Source organism: Armigeres subalbatus, chromosome 3 (genome assembly GCF_024139115.2).
Source record: "Armigeres subalbatus isolate Guangzhou_Male chromosome 3, GZ_Asu_2, whole genome shotgun sequence".
NCBI classification, from domain to species: domain Eukaryota; kingdom Metazoa; phylum Arthropoda; class Insecta; order Diptera; family Culicidae; genus Armigeres; species Armigeres subalbatus.
The window spans coordinates 244329061-244351668 of NC_085141.1; the positions used below are offsets into that span (position 1 = coordinate 244329061).

A 22608-nucleotide genomic window follows, 5' to 3' on the forward strand; every position below is an offset into this window, starting at 1 on the left:
ACTAGAGCCGCTAGCATCGTAATCCTTCGAGTTTGATATTACACTCCAGCGCCTTCTGGTGACAATGTCATAAGAAACATTGTTTCGTGTAACATCTGTTTGTCTGTGCTTATTTTATTTGGGACCAGGCAGAGTGACATACAGTTTAAGAAGTTTTTGCTCTGTTAGTTGCAGGATGGTTTTACCACCCAAACTTCCTGATCTATTTGGTTGCACGCCATTTTGAAATGAATTTGGGTGAGAAAAATAAAAATAAGGGAAAAACAAAATCAAAAACCAAAATTATTTTCACAATTCTGTTTGCTTTATTTCCACATTTTTTTAATAGAATTTCCTCTTCTGTTTGTGCGATTTTGTATCTCTCATTTCATCTCTACAGGTATGACTATTTTGTCCTCTTATTTTTGTATCGTTTTCTTTCTTCATATATATTCTATACAACTATATAAAAGACTTATACACGTTTACTTTCCTTCTCTGTGTTTTCTTTGTTTCCACTTGTGTATGATGTGTTTCTCATATTGTTTTTTTTTTACAATGCGAATTTATCATTGTTTTTGGTAGTTTCACCAGAATTTCATAAATTTCATTTCATGAAATTTTGCCTAAACTAATCTGAACGGCACTTGAAATTTACGGCAAATCTACCAAACACTGGAACAAATTCTCACTGTAACTTGATTTGTATTTGTTCGTTTTATTTTGTTTTCATTCCAAGCGCTTTCACTATCTGCTTCTTCTAGTTTAAAAAAAAATACGCATAATAGTTAACAGTAAAATCTAATCTGGACTTCGAAGTGGGTGGTTTTAGTAAGATGCAGAAGAATGGAGTTTTCATGTGATTGGCGTTAGCAGGCAAAAATAAATAACAATCTCTAACGTTTAACACATTCTGCACATTCCTTGACCGGATCTTCAGCACATTCTGCCACTCGTTTTATTGTATTACATAGATCCGTATGCGTATAAGTGTATGTATGCGTGTGGATGGATATTTTGCGAAGCTTTGTGTCTTGATTGTATAGGTGTGAGGCTCAATTTACCAAAGCAAAAAAAAATTCTGCCAGAATGCGAGACTTTCATTGGTGATTACTTTGATAACTAAAACTAGTATAACACAAAAGGTTAAAATAAAATATTGCAACATGGTACTACAGTTTTTTCTCCTATGCATACACTTTACCAATGATTTATATGACACAGTATCAGCGAATTGCGATGATTAAGGTAAAGGTTGGCGGCGTACATTTGTTTACGCATAATGAATTCACCTCACAAAATGTTGGGCACGTTTCTTGTGATCCTTTCAATTATGAGAACTGTAATATAACAGGATATGAGTACGCAAGCCTCGAATTATATGTTCAGCTAGATATATTTGATTGAAACTGCGAGGTGGAGGGCATCCGGCCATTGATGGTACTCTATCAACCTTGTTCTTAACTTGTTTGAACTAAATATGTTTTCATTTCGACATCTTTGAAGTTTCAATGTTGCATGTGATGTAAGCTTCGAGCAGAGTAATAGAATGTTGTTAATATGTGGATTTTATTTTTTCACAACACATATTTGTACGAGAGACAAACAGACATGATTTTTTTTGTTTCTGACAGTAGACAGTATTTTTTTTGTTTTTGGACACCTGTGAAGTTTTATTGATCGCGAATATATATTTTCAATAAAGCATAATAGATCCAGAAGAGATGCAGGTCGTTTTATGTTTAATTTTGATTTAAAATATCTACCTTTAACTCTACGTGGTGTAGGTGGTAGTACATAAGTCCCTTCAACATAAGTTTTTTTTTAACTCTAGTGTCCTTGGATGAAAAGTTATATGCAAACCCAATGATCTTTAAAAACGTGCTTATACAGATTTGAAAGCCCTTCATGGGCTTATACAAAGCAGATCATACAAAAGGCTCAATGAAATCAAAATCCAGATCGGTCTAAGGAATCCTCGTTCATATCCGAGTTCTTTTCAAAACCCCAGCACGTAGCGATGATCAGAAATTGGTCGAGCGAGTGGAATCAGTAGCCGAAAACTGGAAATACACGTCTGTTGTCTCTCGCTGATTATCCCTCTGTTGATGAGTCGATGGAATGATTCAAATCAATGATGTAGTTTGGTAACGACATGATAAGAACAATAAATGCAATGAACGATTTAATTATGAGAAACAGGTTGATGTGTTACGCGTTTGTTTACCCAAGCTGGCCAATGTAACGCACGCAAAGAACCTTTAAAAGACTGACTGTGCCATTGTCGTGATTCGCTTATTATTTCGCAAATGAATGAAAATTATTTCGCTTCAACGTATGTTGGAAAACTATGCATTAAAGATAATGAAATGCGCTTTGCGTCGAAATTGCAGCACACACTGCATTGTATTGTTTTCTTTTAATACAAGTGGTTTCACATGTATTTCAGTATGTATTTGTCTAATCTGCCGGTTCCGAGATTCAGATCCGTGTACTTTTGAAAAGTTTTCTAGGCTACACATAACTCTGTCAGAAACATTCTTTATAGTCAATGCTCTCTACCATTTATTTCTGTTTGCCATTCATCTTAGAACAGCAAAGTGTTGTTGATTGTTTCTGCATGTTTTTTTTCTTCGTTCGTTTCAGAAGCGGCTAATTAAAAAATTAACCTACTTTAGTTTTTTCTGTTTTTTCATATACTTCTTTCATTTGCAATTGTTTGTAATTCCCTTCACTATCGTATGTCACAGGATGAACATAAAACATCTACATTATAAATTATTAAATACGTAAATAAAAAATAAAACACTTCTCATATTTTTCTTTCTCTTTTTCTTTAAAGCGGATTCAACAAGGAAGATAAAATTTTCTAAAACAAAAATATATATAATATATCGTTATTCAATAAAATGTGTATACAGATTACGATAATTAAAAATACTGGAAAATAGTTCTACAACAATAGTGCATAATCATTTTTGGACGAATTTAGAAGCGACATTCTCCTAAACAAAAAAAAAACACTGCTCTAGTAACAATAAATCCTTTCTACTACGATGACCTACCTCACATTTTTTTCTCGTGCTCTGTCGTTTTCTGTACTATTTTATGAAGTGACTCTACGCTAGCTGCATTCACGTTCAATGTGTATGTTTTGTTTATATGTGTGTATGTGTTTGTGTGTCGGAAGTTAACCTCTAATATTCACTACCCTTCCATCAAAAAACTAAAATTATTCAGAAAGAAAAGTAGAAAAAACAGCTCACAGACCACTAAGACTTGGGTTTCTTGATTCGTCACATTCTCTATATCATGACAACGACATTTTCTTTTCTTTGTATTTCACTAGTTATGCTTACACGACACACATAGGTTTCTCTTTTATCTTCATTACTTTGTGTATTCACTGAAAGGACTATAAGCATTTTTTTGTTTGTGTGTGTGTTTCTGCTTTAACAGTTGATTTGTTTAAATTTTATATGGCGGTGAATCATTGCTATCTCTTCCATACACTTTTCACATGTATAAACACTCCGATCATAAATTTCCTCTTGCTATCAAAGTTCGTCCGTCCTTTTAATCTTTCGCTCTTTCATATTTGCTTTGCATTAGTAATTAAATAGTAACGACGACGACTACTGTGTGGTATGTTGTTGCTGTTGTTTCGGTTATCATCAATTTCATCCGCCGAATGTCTCATTCGACGTTATTGGTATCAGGATGTTATCCTATCTGCATTACTAGTGGTAGATGATATCTTAACGTTACTTTTTTGTGTGCATATAGGTTGTGATTTGATTCTTGACTACAGATTTTAATAATCAGTATCGCAACCGAGTGTCCGACGCCATCTTAGATCCGCCGAAGTCAGTTAATCAACGTGATTTGTTTTTTTATCGGTTTGTTGGTGGAAAATACGCGACGCAAAGAGCTACGATACGGCGCGATATTTCATCCATCTTTGATGCGATTGTTTGAACGAGTGTGTATGCGTGATTTTCATACGCAAATCACTTACGGACCGCGTTTTCGTCTTATGCTTGCTTTTTGTTTATTCTGCGGTTATTCATGTTTACTTGTTTAGTCTGTATAGGTTTCTGTTTTTTTTGTTTTTGATTAATAATTAATCAATATTCGTTTTTATTATAAAATTAGTAAAGTTTGGCTAGATTTGATATTTTTACGGTAGACACAACTAAAATGAGACGACCAGGTTGCATCGAAAGGGTTAAGTATATCTGGAATGACAAATAAATTTCAAAATAAGTTGTTGGGTAATCAAAATGCTAAAAATAACATATTTCTTTTTATTAGTAAATCTTTTTCATCCATCCTTCTTCTCTTTGGTAACAGCAGCTTGTCAATAAATACAGAATTCAATTGATTGAATCCGTTATCATTGATTAAATCCGTTATAGCCTGGTTGGCAAATGCTGGCCTTATGCCTTTCTTCGCTCGGGCTCGGCTGATATCAAAGTCTAATGCCCGTGTTTTTCTCTTTCTCAGTTTTTTCTTTGTTCGATTCTGTTTTTCTGTTCCGTGTACCACAAAGCCCTGGCCATCCGGAAGATGCTCCATGCCGAACAAAAATCGAGCACGACGCCACACAAAACCGTTTCCAACGTCAAATGCCCGGATGAGCAGCTAGAATAACCTAAACCCAAATTCCTACCCCGTCCGTCCTGAATTAAGTAATTTATAACCTTGAGTCACCACAAGTATTATGGTCTACGTCCCCCTTCCCTACTAACTGTTAATGATAAGAGGATACTCATTGTAAAAATATCATACTTAAGAATAGCGGCTCTGCAAAGTGTCACACACGACTGAGCCTACCAAATAAACAGGGTTCGTAATGCTCACTCAATCTCAGGAGCACATGATTTTCCCTCACGAAAGTTTTCGGGGAGAAATCGCTTTTCGGGAAAGAAAAACAGCCTGGAGAGTGATAACAATTTTTCGCTCACTTCGATTGCCGCTAAACGTTGGTTTGCTCTTTTTCTTTCATATTCGAGTCTTTTCGTGGCATCATAAACGCAACTGGTAGTAGCTTATGTGGAACAAATAACTTATTATTGTTACTATTCTGGGTTCGAATCCCGGCGCGACCAAACAATTTTGTAATTGTTCTGCGATAATTCTCGCGAAAAGTGAGTGAGAGGTAAAAGTAATGAAACGAAAAAGGATTTTCATCTAATAGGCAAGATTATCGTTTATCTTCCAATGCTAATTCTAGAGAAAAGATTGATAGGTGAAAGATGATCCTCAACATAAACAACGAAACAAGATTTTCCCTTGGCCCGTAAAACGCTTGCTTTGGTCTCATTGAAATAAAAAGTCGAAACCCTGCAAATAAATGAAATGGTTAAAAAAAATGCCAGGCCTTTAAAAAAACATACGCAACGAACAATCAACAAGAGAGTACGGACCGGAACCATCGGCGAAGACCACTGCGACGAAAAGGGACTAGCAATTGGAAACTCGGTTCGTAGAACTGCAAATCTCTCAACTTTATCGGGAGCACACGGACCGTGGATTCGGCATCGTAGCGCTGCAGGAGGTATGTTGGAAGGGATCAATGGTGCGCAAATTTAGAGGCAATCATACCATCTACCAGAGCTGCGGCAATACACACGAACTGGGGAAAGCTTTCATAGTGATGGGCGATATGCAAAGGCGCGTGATCGGGTGGTGGCCGATCAATAAGAGAATGTGCAGGTTGAGAATCAAAGGCCGGTTCTTCAACTTCAGCATAATCAACGTCCATAGCCCAAATTCCGGAAGCACTGATGATGATAAGGACGCATTCTACGTGCAGCTGTAACGTGAGTACGACAGCTGGCCAAGCAACGATGTCAAAATCATCATAGACGATTGAAAGCTCAGGTTGGCCAAAAGGAGGATTTTAAACCGACTATTGGGAAGTTCAGTGCTCACCGACTGACGAACTAAAACGGCCTACGACTAGTGTATTTCACCGCCTCCAAGAATATGGTACACCTGGAGATCGCTACTGCAGACAGAATCACAAATCGACCACGTTCTGATTGATTGACGGCACTTCTACGACATTATCGACGTCAGGAAATATCGTGGCGCTAACATCGACTCTGACCACTATCTGGTGATGGTTAAACTGCGCCCAAAACTACCCGTCATCAACAATGTTCGGTACCGACGATCGCCGCGGTACGACCTAGAGCGACTGAAGCAACCTAATGTCGCCACTGCATACGCGCAGCATCTCGAGGCAGCGTTGCCGGAAGACGGTGAGCTCGATGAGGCCCCTCTTAAGAACTGCTGGAATACAGTCAAAGCAGCCATTAACGACGCAGCGGAGAACAACGTCGGATATGTGAGACGAAGTCGACGGAACGATTGGTTCGACGAAGAGTGCAGACAGATTCTGTAGGAGAAGGACGCAGCGCGGGCGGCCACGCTGCAGAAAGGTACCCGGCAGAACGTGGAACGTTATAGACGAAAGCGGAGACAGCAGACCCGCCTTTTTCAGGAAAAGAAACGCCGTTTGGAAGAGGCGAAGTGCGAGAAAATGGAACAGCTGTACCGTTCTCAAGAAACACGCAAGTTCTATCAGAAGCTCAACGCATTCCGCAAAGGCTTCGTGCCGCGAGCAGAAATGTGCAGGGATAAGGATGGTTGGGTGCATCTTGACCGACGAACCTGTGTGATCGAATGGCGCTGAGAGTACAGGCAGTGAAAGTCAAGGCAGCGGAGACGACTACGTCAGTGCAGCGGACGATAGAAGCCACCATCAGTAAAAGAGTTCGTGGAAAGTTATCAATCCGGCTTCGTTGACGGCCGCTCGATAACGAACCAAATCTTTACCCGAGCAAAGCTTGAGAGCATATCGATAACTTCTTTTGATGTTGTGAAATCGCCGAATATGATTACCTAATTTGATATCTTTTTGGTCGTTTCAACGGTTAAAATAACAAAATGTATAGCAGAAAAATCTTACTGTGACATCAAATCGAAAACTATTCCTGCCATCGATGAGAGCAAATCGAAAACATATTTTGATATTGATGTCGATAACAAAATAAGTACTCAGTTTGATATCTGATCATACAATTTAGAAATCAACAGCAAAATGAGATCAAAATATGTAATCGATCATGATGATTCAAATTTGAAAAAAAAATTATGAACCCAGTAGTCGAAGAATTCGTCTATTTTGGATCCTTGCTAACGGCTGATAGCAATGTTAGTCGTGAAATACGAAGGCGCGTCATCTGTGGAAGTCGGGCGTACTACGAACTCCAGAAAAAACTGCGGTCAAAAAAGATTCACCACCGCACCAAATGTGGCATGTACAAGACGCTGATAAGACCGGTAGTCCTCTACGGATATGAAACATGGACAATGCATGAGAAGGATTTGCCGGACAGCAAACCCTACAACGATGGTGTTTGCTTCCGATTCGGCAGGTACGAGACGACGTGGAGCACAGCGAGCGAGGTCGGCAGACCAGGTGCTAAACGACTTGGCGAGCGTGGGGCGCATTCGAGGATGGAGAGATGCGGCCTCGAACCGTGCATTGTGGCGTCAAATTGTTGTATGTTATCTGTTTAGATGTAAACTAAATAAATGAAACGCTGGTCCGAGACACATTTTTATCGAATTAGGTATTAGGCTGACTAGATCATTTCAGTGAAAAAACGGGACAAACGCACATGCAAAACAGGACATATCAATAAAACATTTGTCAAAATTCAAGAGTTGTGGAAATATAAAAAAGTTGGGTTTAATTTTCATTTTCCGTATAGGTTAGAGAAAGTAAGAGAGTAAATCATTCACCACTAAATACTAAACTACAAATATTTCAATCTTAAAAGGGGCGCGGATAAAAACACGAAGTTTGTGTTTCTTCGCATTACGCATTTTTCAATATTAAAAAAAATAAACATGCATCAAGGATTCTATTAGTCAAAGTACCCTGCCTAAAGCCAGTCTGGGCATTAGAAAGATAATAATACAATGATCTTATGAAAAAAAACAAGAGGACAAAACCCCCCTGCAAAAACCCTTTTCCATGAATACAAGTGTGGGAAAATCTGCGGATAAGAATAATAAGAATCTCAACAAGGAAAAAACATTAATAAAATGTAATTTTAAATATTACCATGACTATGGTTGGCGCATGTGAATAAATGTCAAATCTAATCAATGGACAGCCCTTTTTAATCGAAATTGATCTAAGGTGAAATTGTCCACAATCACCTCGCGTTTTCAGTCATCTGTTTTATTTTTGGCTTTGCTGCGTCGCAGCAAGCGTAAAGGAAACAGATGACAGATGCTCGTTGCTTCAGTATTGATATTGAGTCCTTGAAAACGCGAGGTGAAACAAAATTGGATTCCAAAAAGCTCGTGTGGCTCGTCCTTACATGACGCTAAAAGTAGCCTCACACCCCGGGAATCTTGTCCATTGGTTATGTTACCATCAGAGTGTATGTAATTAATTACATACACTCTGGTTACCATGTGCTTCCAAAAAGGCGGGACTCATGCAATTTCGTCGCGAAAGGTAAAACCTTGTAAAATTTATAGACTCCCGAGCAGGAGAAATTGCCTAAATAATACTTAATTCTGTTATTGATACCATACTCTGTTATGAACTAGCCCTGCATAAGAGGTAACATACCAAAGGAATAACACCAAAAACTAATTTCCACAATACTTAAGCCATAACAAACTCAGTTATTAAAATGAATTTCAATACCAAATGTATAACCGATTGGTATTCGTTTGGTATTGAAATACCTAAGCATGGTATTCCTCAAGTATTCTGCATATAAGTTTTTGGTATTATTTTTTGGTATTTTGCCTCTTATGCAAGGCTAAATCATACCAATTTCTGTTATCGAGGTCGTCGCTCCTGCTCGGGCTGGTTTGCAGCTCGGCGTCTCGGAGATTTCCACCGGATTGTACTGAAATTCGGGCTGAAATTCTAATTTTCTACAACGGAATCCCATAAATCCTGCCCACACAAATTTGTAGACAAGTTTTTGATCTGTGAATAGCCTTAAAGTACGTAAGCACCGAAATTCCCTCGGTTTGATCTTAATCTTGATCTTTAACTCGATTTATAAATAATTTTTAATATCGAAGAATCAAACGATTGTAAAATATGTGGTAAAGCAGATTTGAACCTACTTTGCTACTTAAAAAAAAACATTGAAGATGAACTTAATCTGGAAATTAGAATGTCTGTCCCTGATTTTCAGGATATACTTTCCTACCGAATTTAAGCTGAAAGAAGTTATTGAAAGGAAACTGCATGAACAAATCTCCTGGAGAAACAAACTGTTGTTATTAACTATAAAAAACCTTTAAAAAAGTCGTTCTATGGAAAATACATAACGACATAGATAGAATTGTTTTAAAAGTAACACTAATAACAAAACATCTAACACTTTTTTGATGGATTTCGTCCACTTTCTTTGCATTTGGTTTTAGATTCCTGTCTACAATATTGAATTTGTTTGAATAATATTTAGGAGCTCTTTGGAAGAATCAATCAAAAAACGACAAATTGGACAAATTGAGGATTTTTCAAATTAAGACGGGACAGCACAATAAGGTCTAAAAAACGGGACGGCCCCGTTAAATAGGGTACGTATGGTCAGCCTACAAGTTATCTAATAATAACACACGTTGTTTTAAATAACAACCATTGCTAGAATTGAGTTATAATTTTGTTATGCATTCCTGATCGGGTACTTATGCCTAATATTTATAGAAATTGCAAACAATGGCTGATAGGCAGGCATGCTAATTAATTATATGGCTGAATTATGTTTGATTGTTTTTAGCCATTTTGTTTAATTCACGTAACAACCGTAAACCACATGAGGTTAAAAATATGCAAAAATATGAATCCTGGATACTGTTTAAGTATAATAATGAATATTAACGGCAATATTGATAGATTCATCCCTCGAAGTGAAATTCACTCACCTATAACAGCTCGTATTGCCGCAGATGCATCCGCTGGATGATGTCTCGACAATCGTTGAAAACTCTTTTGATGTTTTCTGTGTCCACCGCACATGTAAAGTGCGGATAGCAGTAATGCTTTCCGTCTCCACTGGCTGTCGATATACGCTGAAGAAGTAAAAAAAGCGTTAGTTGATTTGAATCCATCCTAACTGAATTAATACAAACCAAAAATTCATCTCGAATGAAATATTTTGCCCTAATCACCTCGGGTTCTTCTCCCATCTCACAAACGGCGTCGGCTGAAATCATGAAATAAACAACCTTCAAAGATGCTGGATGGAGAGTTTTTGAGATTACATACCCGGCGTCTGGTAACGATTGAACTCACTAAAGTAGTCGGAAAGTTTGCTCTTGCCAGCTTTGATTTTTTCAGCCAACAAATCTTGCTTGTTCAGAAACAATATAACTGATATTGTTCGTAACCATCTGTTAAAACCCGAATTAATTACAAATCAATTAAAAAATTATACATTCAGACAGTGCAATTACCTATTGTTCCAAATACTTTTGAAAAGTTCCAGCGATTCTCTCAGCCGGTTTTGCGTGGGATCCTCTCGCAGGACCATATTATAACTAGAACACGCCGTCACGAAAATGATTGCAGTGACATCGTTAAAACACTGGATCCACTTACGCCGTTCGTCCCGCTGACCGCCAACGTCGAACATGCTACACAGTCGAGAAGAAAAATCATACGTTAGATACGCGTTCTTTTATCGCATATCTCCAGGAAGCGATACTCACTGAAAATTAACCTTATCAACTTGAAACCTAGTTTCGAATATACCCGACGTTAAGACACGACATCTCAGTATATCCTGCTCGGTTGGAGTATAATTAGGCTGCTTGATTTCACTAACTCGATCCAAAAAGCTGTAAGTATGACGACAAAGAAATGGGGAAATGCATTAAGATCAACCGATTTTGGTGGCAAAAAGGGAACCCAGTTACTCACTATTTAGCACAATCAATTAATTGGTATTCATTCGATCGCTCGTAGGTCTGCTGAACACCGCGATCTTTCCACAGTTCCTCTGTATTCTCGTAGAACTCCGGTGGATAATTGAAGTCAGGACCTGCAGGATTACAAAGCAACACACGCAATTAGGAAGTAGTTAAATACCCGCAGGAATGATAAAAAATATATTGATTGTATTGTAATTCTCGCAGTGTTGGGAAACTTGTACATTAACTCTTTCAGGACGGATAGTCCATTTAAATTGGCTGTTTAAAATCACACTAGAGAGCTATGTATACTGAGTCGCTTTTCACACGATTGGTTTTCGGCCTTTTCTGATCCTTGGACTGATAAACACATTATTGAGTTGATCCCATGAAAAAATACAAAAAAGTCGAAGAAACATCAGATGGTATTTAATTGGTTGGGGCCCTCCTTAGCCTAGCGGTAAGTTGTGCGGCTATAAAGCCGCTGAGTGTGGCTAGGTTCGATTCCCGGTGCCGGCCTAGGCAATTTTCGGTTTGGAAATTGTCTCGACTTCCCTGGGCATGAGAGTATCTTCGTATTAGCCTCATGATATACGAATGCAAAAATAGTAACTTCGCTTAGAAACCTCGCGGTTAATAACTGTTGAAGTGCTGAATGAACACTAAGCAGCGAGGCGTAATATCCCAGTGGGGAAAGTGATACCAATAAGAAGAAAAGGATTTGGCTTAGATTCGGTGCAAATTTGTTCAAAAACAGTTTTTTGTTGTTTTCTCGAAATAGTGTAAAGTGGACTTATGCAGTTTCTCAAACAAATGATTCAATTCTCTTAGAATCCAAAAAAAATAGTTTTCATTAAAGTTTATCTCATTTAAATGAGCAAATAAATGTATTTTTTTAAAGCAAGAAAAACATTTGGTCGATTGTTATAAATTCTTTCACGGTTTTGGAGAATCTGAAATATTTCAAGTAAATACGAAAGGCTATACATTTTGTCACATACATATTTTTAGACTATTTTTTATCTTGGGACATTTTGTTTCTAGACAAATTTGCAGATACATTCGAGGATGCATACTACAGAACAGTTAGAACGGTCTAGGGATCCTGGTACCTACAGGAAAGTGATCAGTACCACTAAAAAAGTGATCATTTCCCGAGGGCACCAGGTTTCCCAGGGAACCTCCGGAAGTAGTCAATGTGCTCAGAAGCTTTGTAAATGTGGTCTATTGTATTTGTCTTGCAAAATCATGAAATTTAATATGTCGCAAGCTAGGTTCCAGAACCATTCAAAAGTGATCACTTCCCTGGGGGCACCTAGTTCCCAGGGAACCTCCGGAAGAAGCCAATGTGCCCAGAAGCTCTGCAAAGATCTTCTATTGTATTTATCTTGCAAAATCATGAACTTTTATATATTGCAAGCTGGGGTTCAGAACCACTCTAAAAAAAAACAGGAAACCTCCGGATGTAGTTAATATTCTCAGCAGGTGGGCAAATGTCTTCTATTGTATTTGTCTTTCAAAATCCTAAAGTTTGATATGTTGTAAGCTGGGGTTCAGTGATCAGTTTCTTGAGGGACCAGGTTCCCAAGGAACCTCCATAAGTGCCCAGAAGCTCTGCAAATCTCTTCTATTGTATTTGTCTTGCAAAATCATGCACTTTGTTATGTCGCAAGCTGGCGTTCAGAACCACTCAAAAAGTGACCACTTCCCTGCGGCCTGAAGTTCCCAGGGAACCTACGGATGTAGCTAATGTGCCCAGAAGCTGTGCAAATGTCTTCTATTGTATTTGTCTTTCAAATTCATAAAGGTTAACATGTTACAAGCTGGGGTTCAGTGATCACTTTCTTGAAGGCACCAGGTTTCCGGGGAACCTCCGGAAGTGGTCCATGTACACAGAAGCTTTGCAAATGTCTTCTATTGTATTTGTCTTGCAAAATCATGCACTTTGATATGTCGCAAGCTGGTATTCAGAACCACTCTAAAAATTACCACTTCCCTGCGGCCACCAAGTTCCCAGGGAACCTACGGATGTAGCTAGTATGCCCAGAAAATGTCTTCTATTTTATTTGACTTGCAAAATTGTAAAGTTTGATACGTCCCAAATTGGGGTTCAGAACCACTCAAAAAGTGACCACCCTGGAGGCACCAAAATTTCTTATATTGTATTTGTCTTGCCTAATCATGAAGTTTGATATGTCGCAAGCTGGGGCTCCCAAGGAACCTGTCAATGTGCCCAGGAGCTCTGCAAATGTCTTCTAATGTATTTGTCTTTCAAAATCATGAAATTTGATACAACCTGGGGTTAACAACCACTCAAAAAGTGACCACTTCCCTGCGGCCTGAAGTTCCCAGGGAACCTACGGATGTGGCTAATGTGCCCAGAAGCTGTGAAAATGCCTTCTATTTTTTTTTTTTTTTCTTTATTTGAGTGATTTTTAAGTAAAGTACAAAGTTCATCACGTAAATGTTTTCTATTGTTTTTGTCTTTCAAATTCATAAAGGTTAACATGTTACAAGCTGGGGTTCAGTGATCACTTTCTTGAGGGCACCAGGTTTCCAGGGAACCTCCGGAAGTGGTCCATGTACACAGAAGCTTTGCAAATGTCTTCTATTGTATTTGTCTTGCAAAATCATGCACTTTGATATGTCGTAAGCTGGTGTTCAGAACCACTCTAAAAGTTACCACTTCCCTGCGGCCACCAAGTTCCCAGGGAACCTACGGATGGAGCTAGTATGCCCAGAAGCTCTACAAATGTCTTCTATTTTATTTGACTTGCAAAATTGGAAAGTTTGATACGTCCCAAATTGGGGTTCAGAACCACTCAAAAAGTGACCGGTTTCCCGAACCACCTGTAATCTGATTTTGAAGGTCCAAACGTTCAGTTTCAATTTCCAGTATTACAAACAGATGAATAAAAACGATTGCATCATTATTATGAGCATTTACTACTAGTTATCTATTATTAGAAGGAAGTTGACCTATTTTGACCGCATTTGGCCCAGGAGACTCAGTTTTTCTGATTTAGAAAACTGAACAAAAATTTGAGTTGAGCGTGCGGCTTTTAAATTTGTTTTGTTATTTTTTTGTTATTTTTTTTTATTAAACTACAAACAAACAAAAAATGAGTCAATACATTCCACAAGAAGGCGTAAAGCACAGTCCAAAATGACAAATGATACAAATGACTTCGCGAGCGAGGATCGAGAGATGTGGCCTCGAACCGTGTACCGTTGGGTGACTGAAATCCGTCAACTTCATGATATATCAATAAATTAAAGGGGGTTGATAAATAATTTATCTAATTCTGTTAATTAACTTGACAGTAAGATTTTTTTGCCATTGAAATGGAAAGTAGGCTTTAAAATTAAAACAACACAATCCGTGGCTGTTGTTCACGAAAAAATACACCGTGAACTTGTTAGTTCACGAATTCATGAACGCTTTTTTTTGCGTGCAGCCTTAGAATATGTAGAAACATATTTATATAGTATCAAACCATGCCTCAAAGTAAAGATTTTTGCTCCCAGAAGCTACTGTAAAATTTTTAGCCAGCGCCGTCATGTCTGAGTAGATTCTCAACTAGCATGAAATTTTATGGGAAAATCGACTGAATGTATGAGAAAATGAATATGAATCCCGTGATTGTTTTCATCTTTTTCTTCAAGATTTAACTTTTGAGTTTTTGGACGAGTCTCTTTGTTTTAATGTAAAGATTGTGAATATCACTAATGAGCGGCATTGAATGACTACAGCGGTTCATCTCAATGTAGACCCATCATCGACCCGACCGGTACTACCATAAAAAACCCAACTTAATTCACCGAGTGGTGATACTGCCTTTCTCGCATTTAGCCAAGACACCAACCTTATATGGCGCTTATACAGTTTGATTCCATTTTCTTAATCTTCTTTTCTTCTTTCTCTTAATAACTTTTAAACGCAATGGTCGATCGTTATCAAATTCAATAGTGATCAACAAGGCTTTGCCCCCTGTCGAATGCAGGTATCAGGTATCAGAACGTCGGCTCAGGAGGCACGTTCCCCTCAATTTGGGAGATTTGTGCCATCGCCGTCACTGGCCTTTCTCATCATTTACCTGACGGAAAAGGAAGTGAAAAGGGGAAAGGAAGAGGAAGTGAAGTTGGAAAGGAGAATGGAACCATTTATAGGAAAGCCAATTATGTAGACGCATTCAGCTAGGGACTAAAGAGAGGTGTCACAAAAACACAGAGGACGTAACAATGGACGAACGTCAAAGACGAAACACAGAGTGCACTGTGAAAAACGCATAATGCGAATCCATATAGGTGACAATCACAAAGTACAAAGTACAAAGTACAAAAATCGCATAATGCGAATCCATATAGGTGGCAATTTGTTGAAAACTAAGTAAAACACATATTCATAACCCCATACTTATTGAACCTCACGTTGAGATTGAACAAGAGTAGCCGAACCCGAACGTCAAGAACGAAACACAGAGTACACTGTGAAAAATGTATAATGCGAATCCATATAGGTAACATACACAAAGTACATTGTAAAAAAAATGCATAATGCGAATCCATATAGGTGACAATTTGTTGAAAACTAAGTAAAACACATATTCATAACCCCACTCTTATTTAACCTCACGTTGAGATTGAACAAGAGTAACCGAAGCCGAACGTCAAGGACGAGACACAGAGTACACTGTGAAAAACGCATAATGCAAATCCATATAGGTGACAATTTGTTGAAAACTAAGTAAAACACATATCCATAACCCCACTCTTATTTAACCTCACGTTGAGATTAAACAAGAGTAGCCGAAGCCGAACGTCAAGGACTAGACACAGAGTACACTGTGAAAAACGCATGCGAATCCATATAGGTAACACACACAAAGTACATTGTAAAAAACGCCTTATGCGAATCCATATAGGTGACAATTTGTTGAAAACTAAGTAAAATACATATCCATAACCCCACTCTCATTTAACCTCACGTTGAGATTGAACAAGAGTAGCCAAAGACGAACGTCAAGGACGAGACACACAGTACACTGTGAAAAACGCATAATGCGAATCCATAAAGGTAACATACACAAAGTACATTGTAAAAAAAAACGCATAATGCGAATCCATATAGGTGACAATTTGTTGAAAAAAACTAAGTAAAAAAAAACCATTTTCATAACCCCACCCTTATTCAACCTCAAGGTGAGATTAAACAAGAGTAGCTGAAGCCAAACATCAAAGACGAAACACAGATTACACTTTGAAAAACGTATAATACGAATCCATATAGGTGACAAACACAAAGTACATTGTAAAAAAACGCATAATGCGAATCCATATAGGTGAAAATTTGTTGAAAACTAAGTAAAACACATATTCATAATCCCACCCTTATTCAAACTCAACTTGAGATTAAACAAGAGTAGCTGAAGCCGAACGTCAAAGACGAAACACAGAGTACACTGTGAAAAAACGCATAATGCGAATCCATATAGGTAACATACATAATGCACATTGTAAAAAACGCATAATGCGAATCCATATAGGTGACAATTTGTTGAAAACTAATTAAAACACATATTCATAACCCTACTCTTATTTAACCTCACGATGAGGTTGAATAAGAGTAGCCGATTATCTCGAAGAAGTAAAGAGTCAACTACGCCATATCTCCGGTTAGCGCAGCGAGGGCTAAAATACTGTGAAGGGGGCCCTGGTGCTACACAGGCTCCGTTTGCGGTTAGGTTCTTATTAGACCCCCCTAACCATTCATTCGTAGGCACGGTAAGCATAAAGCCGCATCACACCGAGAATTAGGGGTCACCTGTATGGTGGACTTTTACCACTGGAACAGGCAATCCGTAATGTTATTCTTAGCCAGATAACCAGCTGCCGACACCACACGGCTATCTAGGCTGTTCGTGGAGAGAAGTTGACATTGACTTTACGTCAACTCTCAATGTGGCCGAACAGCCGAGAAATAGTATCAAACCATGCCTCAAAGTAAAGATTTTTGCTCCCAGAAGCTACTGTAAAATTTTTAGCCAGCGCCGTCATGTCTGAGTAGATTCTCAACTAGCATGAAGTTTTTATGGAAAAATCGACTGAATGTATAAGAAAATGAAACCCATGACAACTTTTTCTTCAAGATATAACTTTTGAGTTTTTAGACGAGCCTCTTGGTTATAATGTAAAGATTGTGAATATCACTAATGAGCGGCATTGAATGACTACAGCGGTTCATCTCAATGTAGACCCATCATCGACCCGACCGGTACTACCATAAAAAACCCAACTTAATTCACCGAGTGGTGATACTGCCTTTCTCGCATTTAGCCAAGACACCAACCTTATATGGCGCTTATACAGTTTGATTCCATTTTCTTAATCTTCTTTTCTTCTTTCTCTTAATAACTTTTAAACGCAATGGTCGATCGTTATCAAATTCAATAGTGATCAACAAGGCTTTGCCCCCTGTCGAATGCAACTTGTTGCGAGAAAATCGGTTAAGAATTACTATATGAAAAATTGGCTAATGTTTTTCGGTTTTCGTGTGCACACACACACACACACACACACACACACATACACACGGACAGACAGACATTTGTTCAGTTCGACGAGCTGAGTCAATTGGTATATAACATCATGGGTCTCCGAGACTTCTATAAAAAGTTTGATTTTGGAGTGAAATGATAGCCTTTCGGTACAACTTTGTTGTACGAGAAAGGCAAAAACAGTTCAATCAAAGTTAATTGCCTATATTCCGGGGATTAAACCACCCGACTTGGACGTTAATTTACAATGGTCGTGGGTTCGAGTCCCATGGAAGGGAAAGTGGTTACCTCGAATACATTTTCAAATCAATATTAATAATCCACCTAGCGGCGATGATGCTTTTCTCGTGCATCATAAAATGTATTGAAAAAATCTATTAGAAAGGTCAATGAAGCACTTTAAGGGAATAGATCTTATTTTTTCTAATGTTCTGCATGTAGTTGCACTAATTATTATGTATTGCCACCTTCATTGAAACAATTTTTTTTTCTAGTCTGAATTTTTTTCTAAGGGAAAAACAATGATCCAAAGATTTCAAAATGCTATGTCCGATTGGGCCAATTTTGTGCAAACAATAGGATCGCATTCCCCGTCGAATGTAAATCGGGTGATGCTTCAGTTCCAAAAAGTATGTCTACAAAATTTGTACACATACACACATACAGACATCACCTCAGTTCATTGGGCTGAGTCGATCGATATATAACACTATGGGTCTCCGGGCCTTCTATCAAAAGTTCTTTTTTGGAGTAATCCTATATCCTTTCGGTACAACTTGTACGAGAAAGGCAAATTTACCACATTTACTATTTTTTCAATTTTTTGCTACTCTGATTTTTGGTAGCTAAATCCAGATCTTTACTTTGAGACACTTAATTTTATATGTTGGGGAATGTGGGGCATCATAGCCACCTTAAGCAATTTGAAAACTATTTGTTTTGCAGCTCAATTTTTACTATATGGGACAAGATGGCTTCCTTTCTGGGATAAGATGGCCATAGGCAATAGATTATAATAAATAAGGTCCTACATGAGGCTTATTCATATTGTTGTCCATTCTCGCTCATCTTGATGAACTCAACGTCTACAAATTTATCCTGGAACAATATTTCCAGTTGTGGATTAGCATTGAACCAATCAAAAGTTATGCTAACATTCGTAGCCCAATCTAAAATGCAAGTTTCAAAGCAAAATTTTGTTTTAAATTAGGTGGCTATCTTGCCCCTCCTATTAGTAGCTTGCCCCATACCATTTTCAATGCATTGGTTTTTTTTTTCGAATTATGAAATGAAAGCATTCAAATGTTATCCATGCGAGTGACAAAAAGTATATGCATTGCTAAAAGTGAAAAGATTGGTATGAGAACATCTATTTTAAAATAAAACATTAAAATAGTTGACCCAAATGTTACAAAAAGTTGCTGTTTTCAACCGAACAAACTTTCAGCGTATGTTTTCATCTGTTGTTTCATTGAACAAACCCAATCCTCCCATGCGCTTGAAAAAGAAAAAAATATTAACCGCCAGCCCTACACTTGAAATGGGTATGAATTGGCAATTTTCTAAAAACAGGGTAGCCGTCTTGCCCATATGTCCCTCTTGCCCCACATTCCCCTAAACAGTGAAGAACATTTAAGAGCCAGTTCGCGAGAAGCGCGACCCCCTCTTGTATCGATATTCTCCGATTTGGATGAAATTTTCAGGGTTTGTTCATATATGTAAGAGAAGACATTTAGCAAATTTTCAGATTTTTTCATTAAGGGGAAGTGGGGTAAAACGGCCCTTCAAAAATTATTGTTCAAAAATCGCCAAAACCAAAAAAATGCAATAACTTTGGCAATGAGTGACCGATTTTGTTTAAATTTTGCACGCTTTTTCTACTCAATTAGTACTTTATACCAAGTGGTTAATATGGTTATAAAATTGTTTACTTCAGGAGAAAATTGATTTTTTCGATAAAAAATGGTCGTTTTTCCAAAGGGAATATTTTTCACCAACAGATCTAGGATAAAAAACTAAACCCGTAAGGCAATTAAGGAACTAAAGAGCTTTCATCTCATATATAATGTAGAAGCGCCAACTCAAGAATTTCTAAGAAAATCGCAATTTTCTGCAACACTGTTCATTCAAAAGAAAGTTCGCTCAAATTTTGACCCTACTTAAGTTGATGTTTTCCGATCTGGGGAAAACTGTCCAAACTTTTTTGTCTAAGTTGAAATTAAAAATCAGAATTTTACATTAGGGGAGTGTAGGGTAAAATAGTCCTTTAAAAATAAATGTCAAAAAATACATCACTTTTTTATGTGAGTTCTAGCAGAAAATACATAAGTTTAAAAAAAAAAGTGTCTCTTCTTCTTTCCAATTCATCTATATTTTTCGTCTCAATAGATACGTATATCCTTTGCTGATCTATATTAGATAGCAAACTATTTGCAGAACAATTTTCAACAGAAGTAAAATAGGATAAAAATAAGTGCCTTAAACATTAGCATGTCTTTCGCAAACTGAAACAAAAATGAACGGATTCGACGAAAGTGCTTGTTGATATTTTTTTTAATCAGCTACAATTACTGTGGGTACCGGTACTGATGTTGCTTTTACATCTATGCGAAAAAACAATTATTCTTAACGGCAAATGAGCAATTTCGTAGCGTTTAAACATAGCTTGGTGGTGGAGCTGCTTCTCAGATAATCTTTTTCTTTTGTACCTACTTGCAACAGGTTACCATAGGCTTGTTTTTGTAGCTTGTAACGATTGTGCGGTATTCATAACTCTCTTTCATCCTCCATCATTACCAAATTCTGCAAGTTTATTGTGCAAAAACGTCAAACCGTGTACCATTCATACATTTTGAATTACTAACCTTCAAACTGGTAGCTAATATTACAGAGATACAATCTAAACAAAATGTTTGACTGAATGGACTATACCAGTTCTAATCGGGTGTATATATTTTCAAGGGTTGGACAATTTTATCTCATAGGTAATGGAATACCCTCGATTCTATGTTTACACAACTGTGTGAAAAACACTCCAAAATTTAACAAAATTGCATTCATTTTGCACAATACGGGAAAAACCTTTTTTTCTCTTGAAATATTTACTAACCTTATATGAACATATTTCCAACCAACCATAAGGTGTGGTTTGCTAAGAAGTAGTACTTGGGTAGTAACAGCTTGCAATACTTTTTAAGAAATCTATCTATTGCTTTTTTCACCGAGGAACAGACTATCGTGTTGAAGTACCAAAACAAATGTTCTCACTTCCGAATGGATGGAAACTAGATAAGCATTGGATTTTGCTTTATGTCGTTCTTGAACCATGCATCGTCCTTGCAATTAAGACATCACCATGGAGGAACTGGTGGGAATATATTTTGGTGGAATAGTATTTTTGAACAGGAGTTTAAGACGGCGCTAAGTTTACAATACCTCCGCCGGAAAATTATAGGAATGACATGACTAGTTGACCAGTTCACGTTATTTTTTGAGATTGAGAGATTGTGAAGGATTTAATTGTTGACAGATTTGTATCTGTTATCATACCATAAAAATACTAAGCTTGGAAGAATTTCGAAGCAAACTAGCAAAATCACCAGATTAGTTGCCAGTTGGGTCGGAATAATCAAATCTAAGAAGTGTGGTTATGATTATCTTGTTTCGTAACATTACTTATATTTGGAGATCTATTTTACCCCTCTCTCCCTATCCCAATATTTCGCCAAATAGTTTCATCTACATATAGAAATAAACCTTGTAAGTTTCAGTCAGATGCTGAAACATCGATAAAATGGAGTTGCGATTCTCACAAACTGGCTTGCAAACAAACAGTGCAATGTGCAGAAACTCATAATTTGATTGATTGTTCTTAAGTCGGCGCACTGAAATAAGTTTCAATAAGTTTGATGTTTATTCTGCTTGAGCTCACATATAAAAATTTATGAATTTTTGACATTTTATTTTTACAAGGCTTTTTTGCCCAATTTACCGAAATTGCTCATTTGTCGTTAAGAATAATTGTTTTTTTTTCGCATAGATGTAAAAGCAACATCACTACCGGTACCCACACTAATTGTAGCTTATTAAAAAAATATCAACAAGCACGTTCGCCGAATTCGTTCATTTTTGTTTCAGTTTGCGAAAGACGTGCTAATGTTTAAGGCACTTATTTTTATCCTATTTTACTTCTGTTGAAAATTGTTCTGCAAATAGTTTGCTATCTAATATAGATCAGCGAAGGATATACGTATCTATTGAGACGAAAAATATAGATGAATTGGAAAGAAGAAGAGACATTTTTTTTTAAACTTATGTATTTTCTGCTAGAACTCACATAAAAAAGTGATGTATTTTTTGACATTTATTTTTAAAGGACTATTTTACCCTACACTCCCCTAATGTAAAATTCTGATTTTTAATTTCAACTTAGACAAAAAAGTTTGGACAGTTTTCCCCAGATCGGAAAACATCAACTTAAGTAGGGTCGAAATTTGTGCGAACTTTCTTTTGAATGAACAGTGTTGCAGAAAATTGCGATTTTCTTAGAAATTCTTGAGTTGGCGCTTCTACATTATATATGAGATGAAAGCTCTTTAGTTCCTTAATTGCCTTACGGGTTTAGTTTTTTATCCTAGATCTGTTGGTGAAAAATATTCCCTTTGGAAAAACGACCATTTTTTATCGAAAAAGTCAATTTTCTCCTGAAGTAAACAATTTTATAACCATATTAACCACTTGGTATAAAGTACTAATTGAGTAGAAAAAGCGTGCAAAATTTAAACAAAATCGGTCACTCATTGCCAAAGTTATTGCATTTTTTTGGTTTTGGCGATTTTTGAACAATAATATTTGAAGGGCCGTTTTACCCCACTTCCCCTCAATGAAAAAATCTGAAAATTTGCAAAATGCCTTCTCTTACATATATGAACAAACCCTGAAAATTTCATCCAAATCGGAGAACATCGTTGCAACCTCCCTTGGAAAGGGGGTCGCGCTTCTCGCGAACTAGGGCTACAACACGAACAGAATATAAGTAATTATGTTCATGTCGTGAAACTGACCTTTGTCAAATTACAAACGGTCTAACTATCACAAGTATAATGAT

General features: G+C 37.3%; 1 protein-coding gene across 2 annotated transcripts in view; it reads right to left on the bottom strand.

Moving 5' to 3' along the window:
* Positions 1-282: 282 nt before the first annotated feature.
* LOC134222336 (guanine nucleotide-binding protein G(s) subunit alpha) overlaps positions 283-22608 on the bottom strand; it is a 118790-nt gene continuing 96464 nt past the window's right edge. For both annotated transcript variants that reach the window (XM_062701496.1, XM_062701497.1), the window contains exons 5-11: positions 10955-11075; positions 10744-10872; positions 10489-10668; positions 10301-10425; positions 10165-10238; positions 9958-10104; positions 283-4217 (exon numbers count right to left, since the gene is read on the bottom strand). In XM_062701496.1, coding sequence (XP_062557480.1) covers positions 9958-10104; positions 10165-10238; positions 10301-10425; positions 10489-10668; positions 10744-10872; positions 10955-11075 — 776 coding nt within the window. In that variant the 3' untranslated portion in view covers positions 283-4217. The remainder of the gene's footprint in view (positions 4218-9957; positions 10105-10164; positions 10239-10300; positions 10426-10488; positions 10669-10743; positions 10873-10954; positions 11076-22608) is intronic.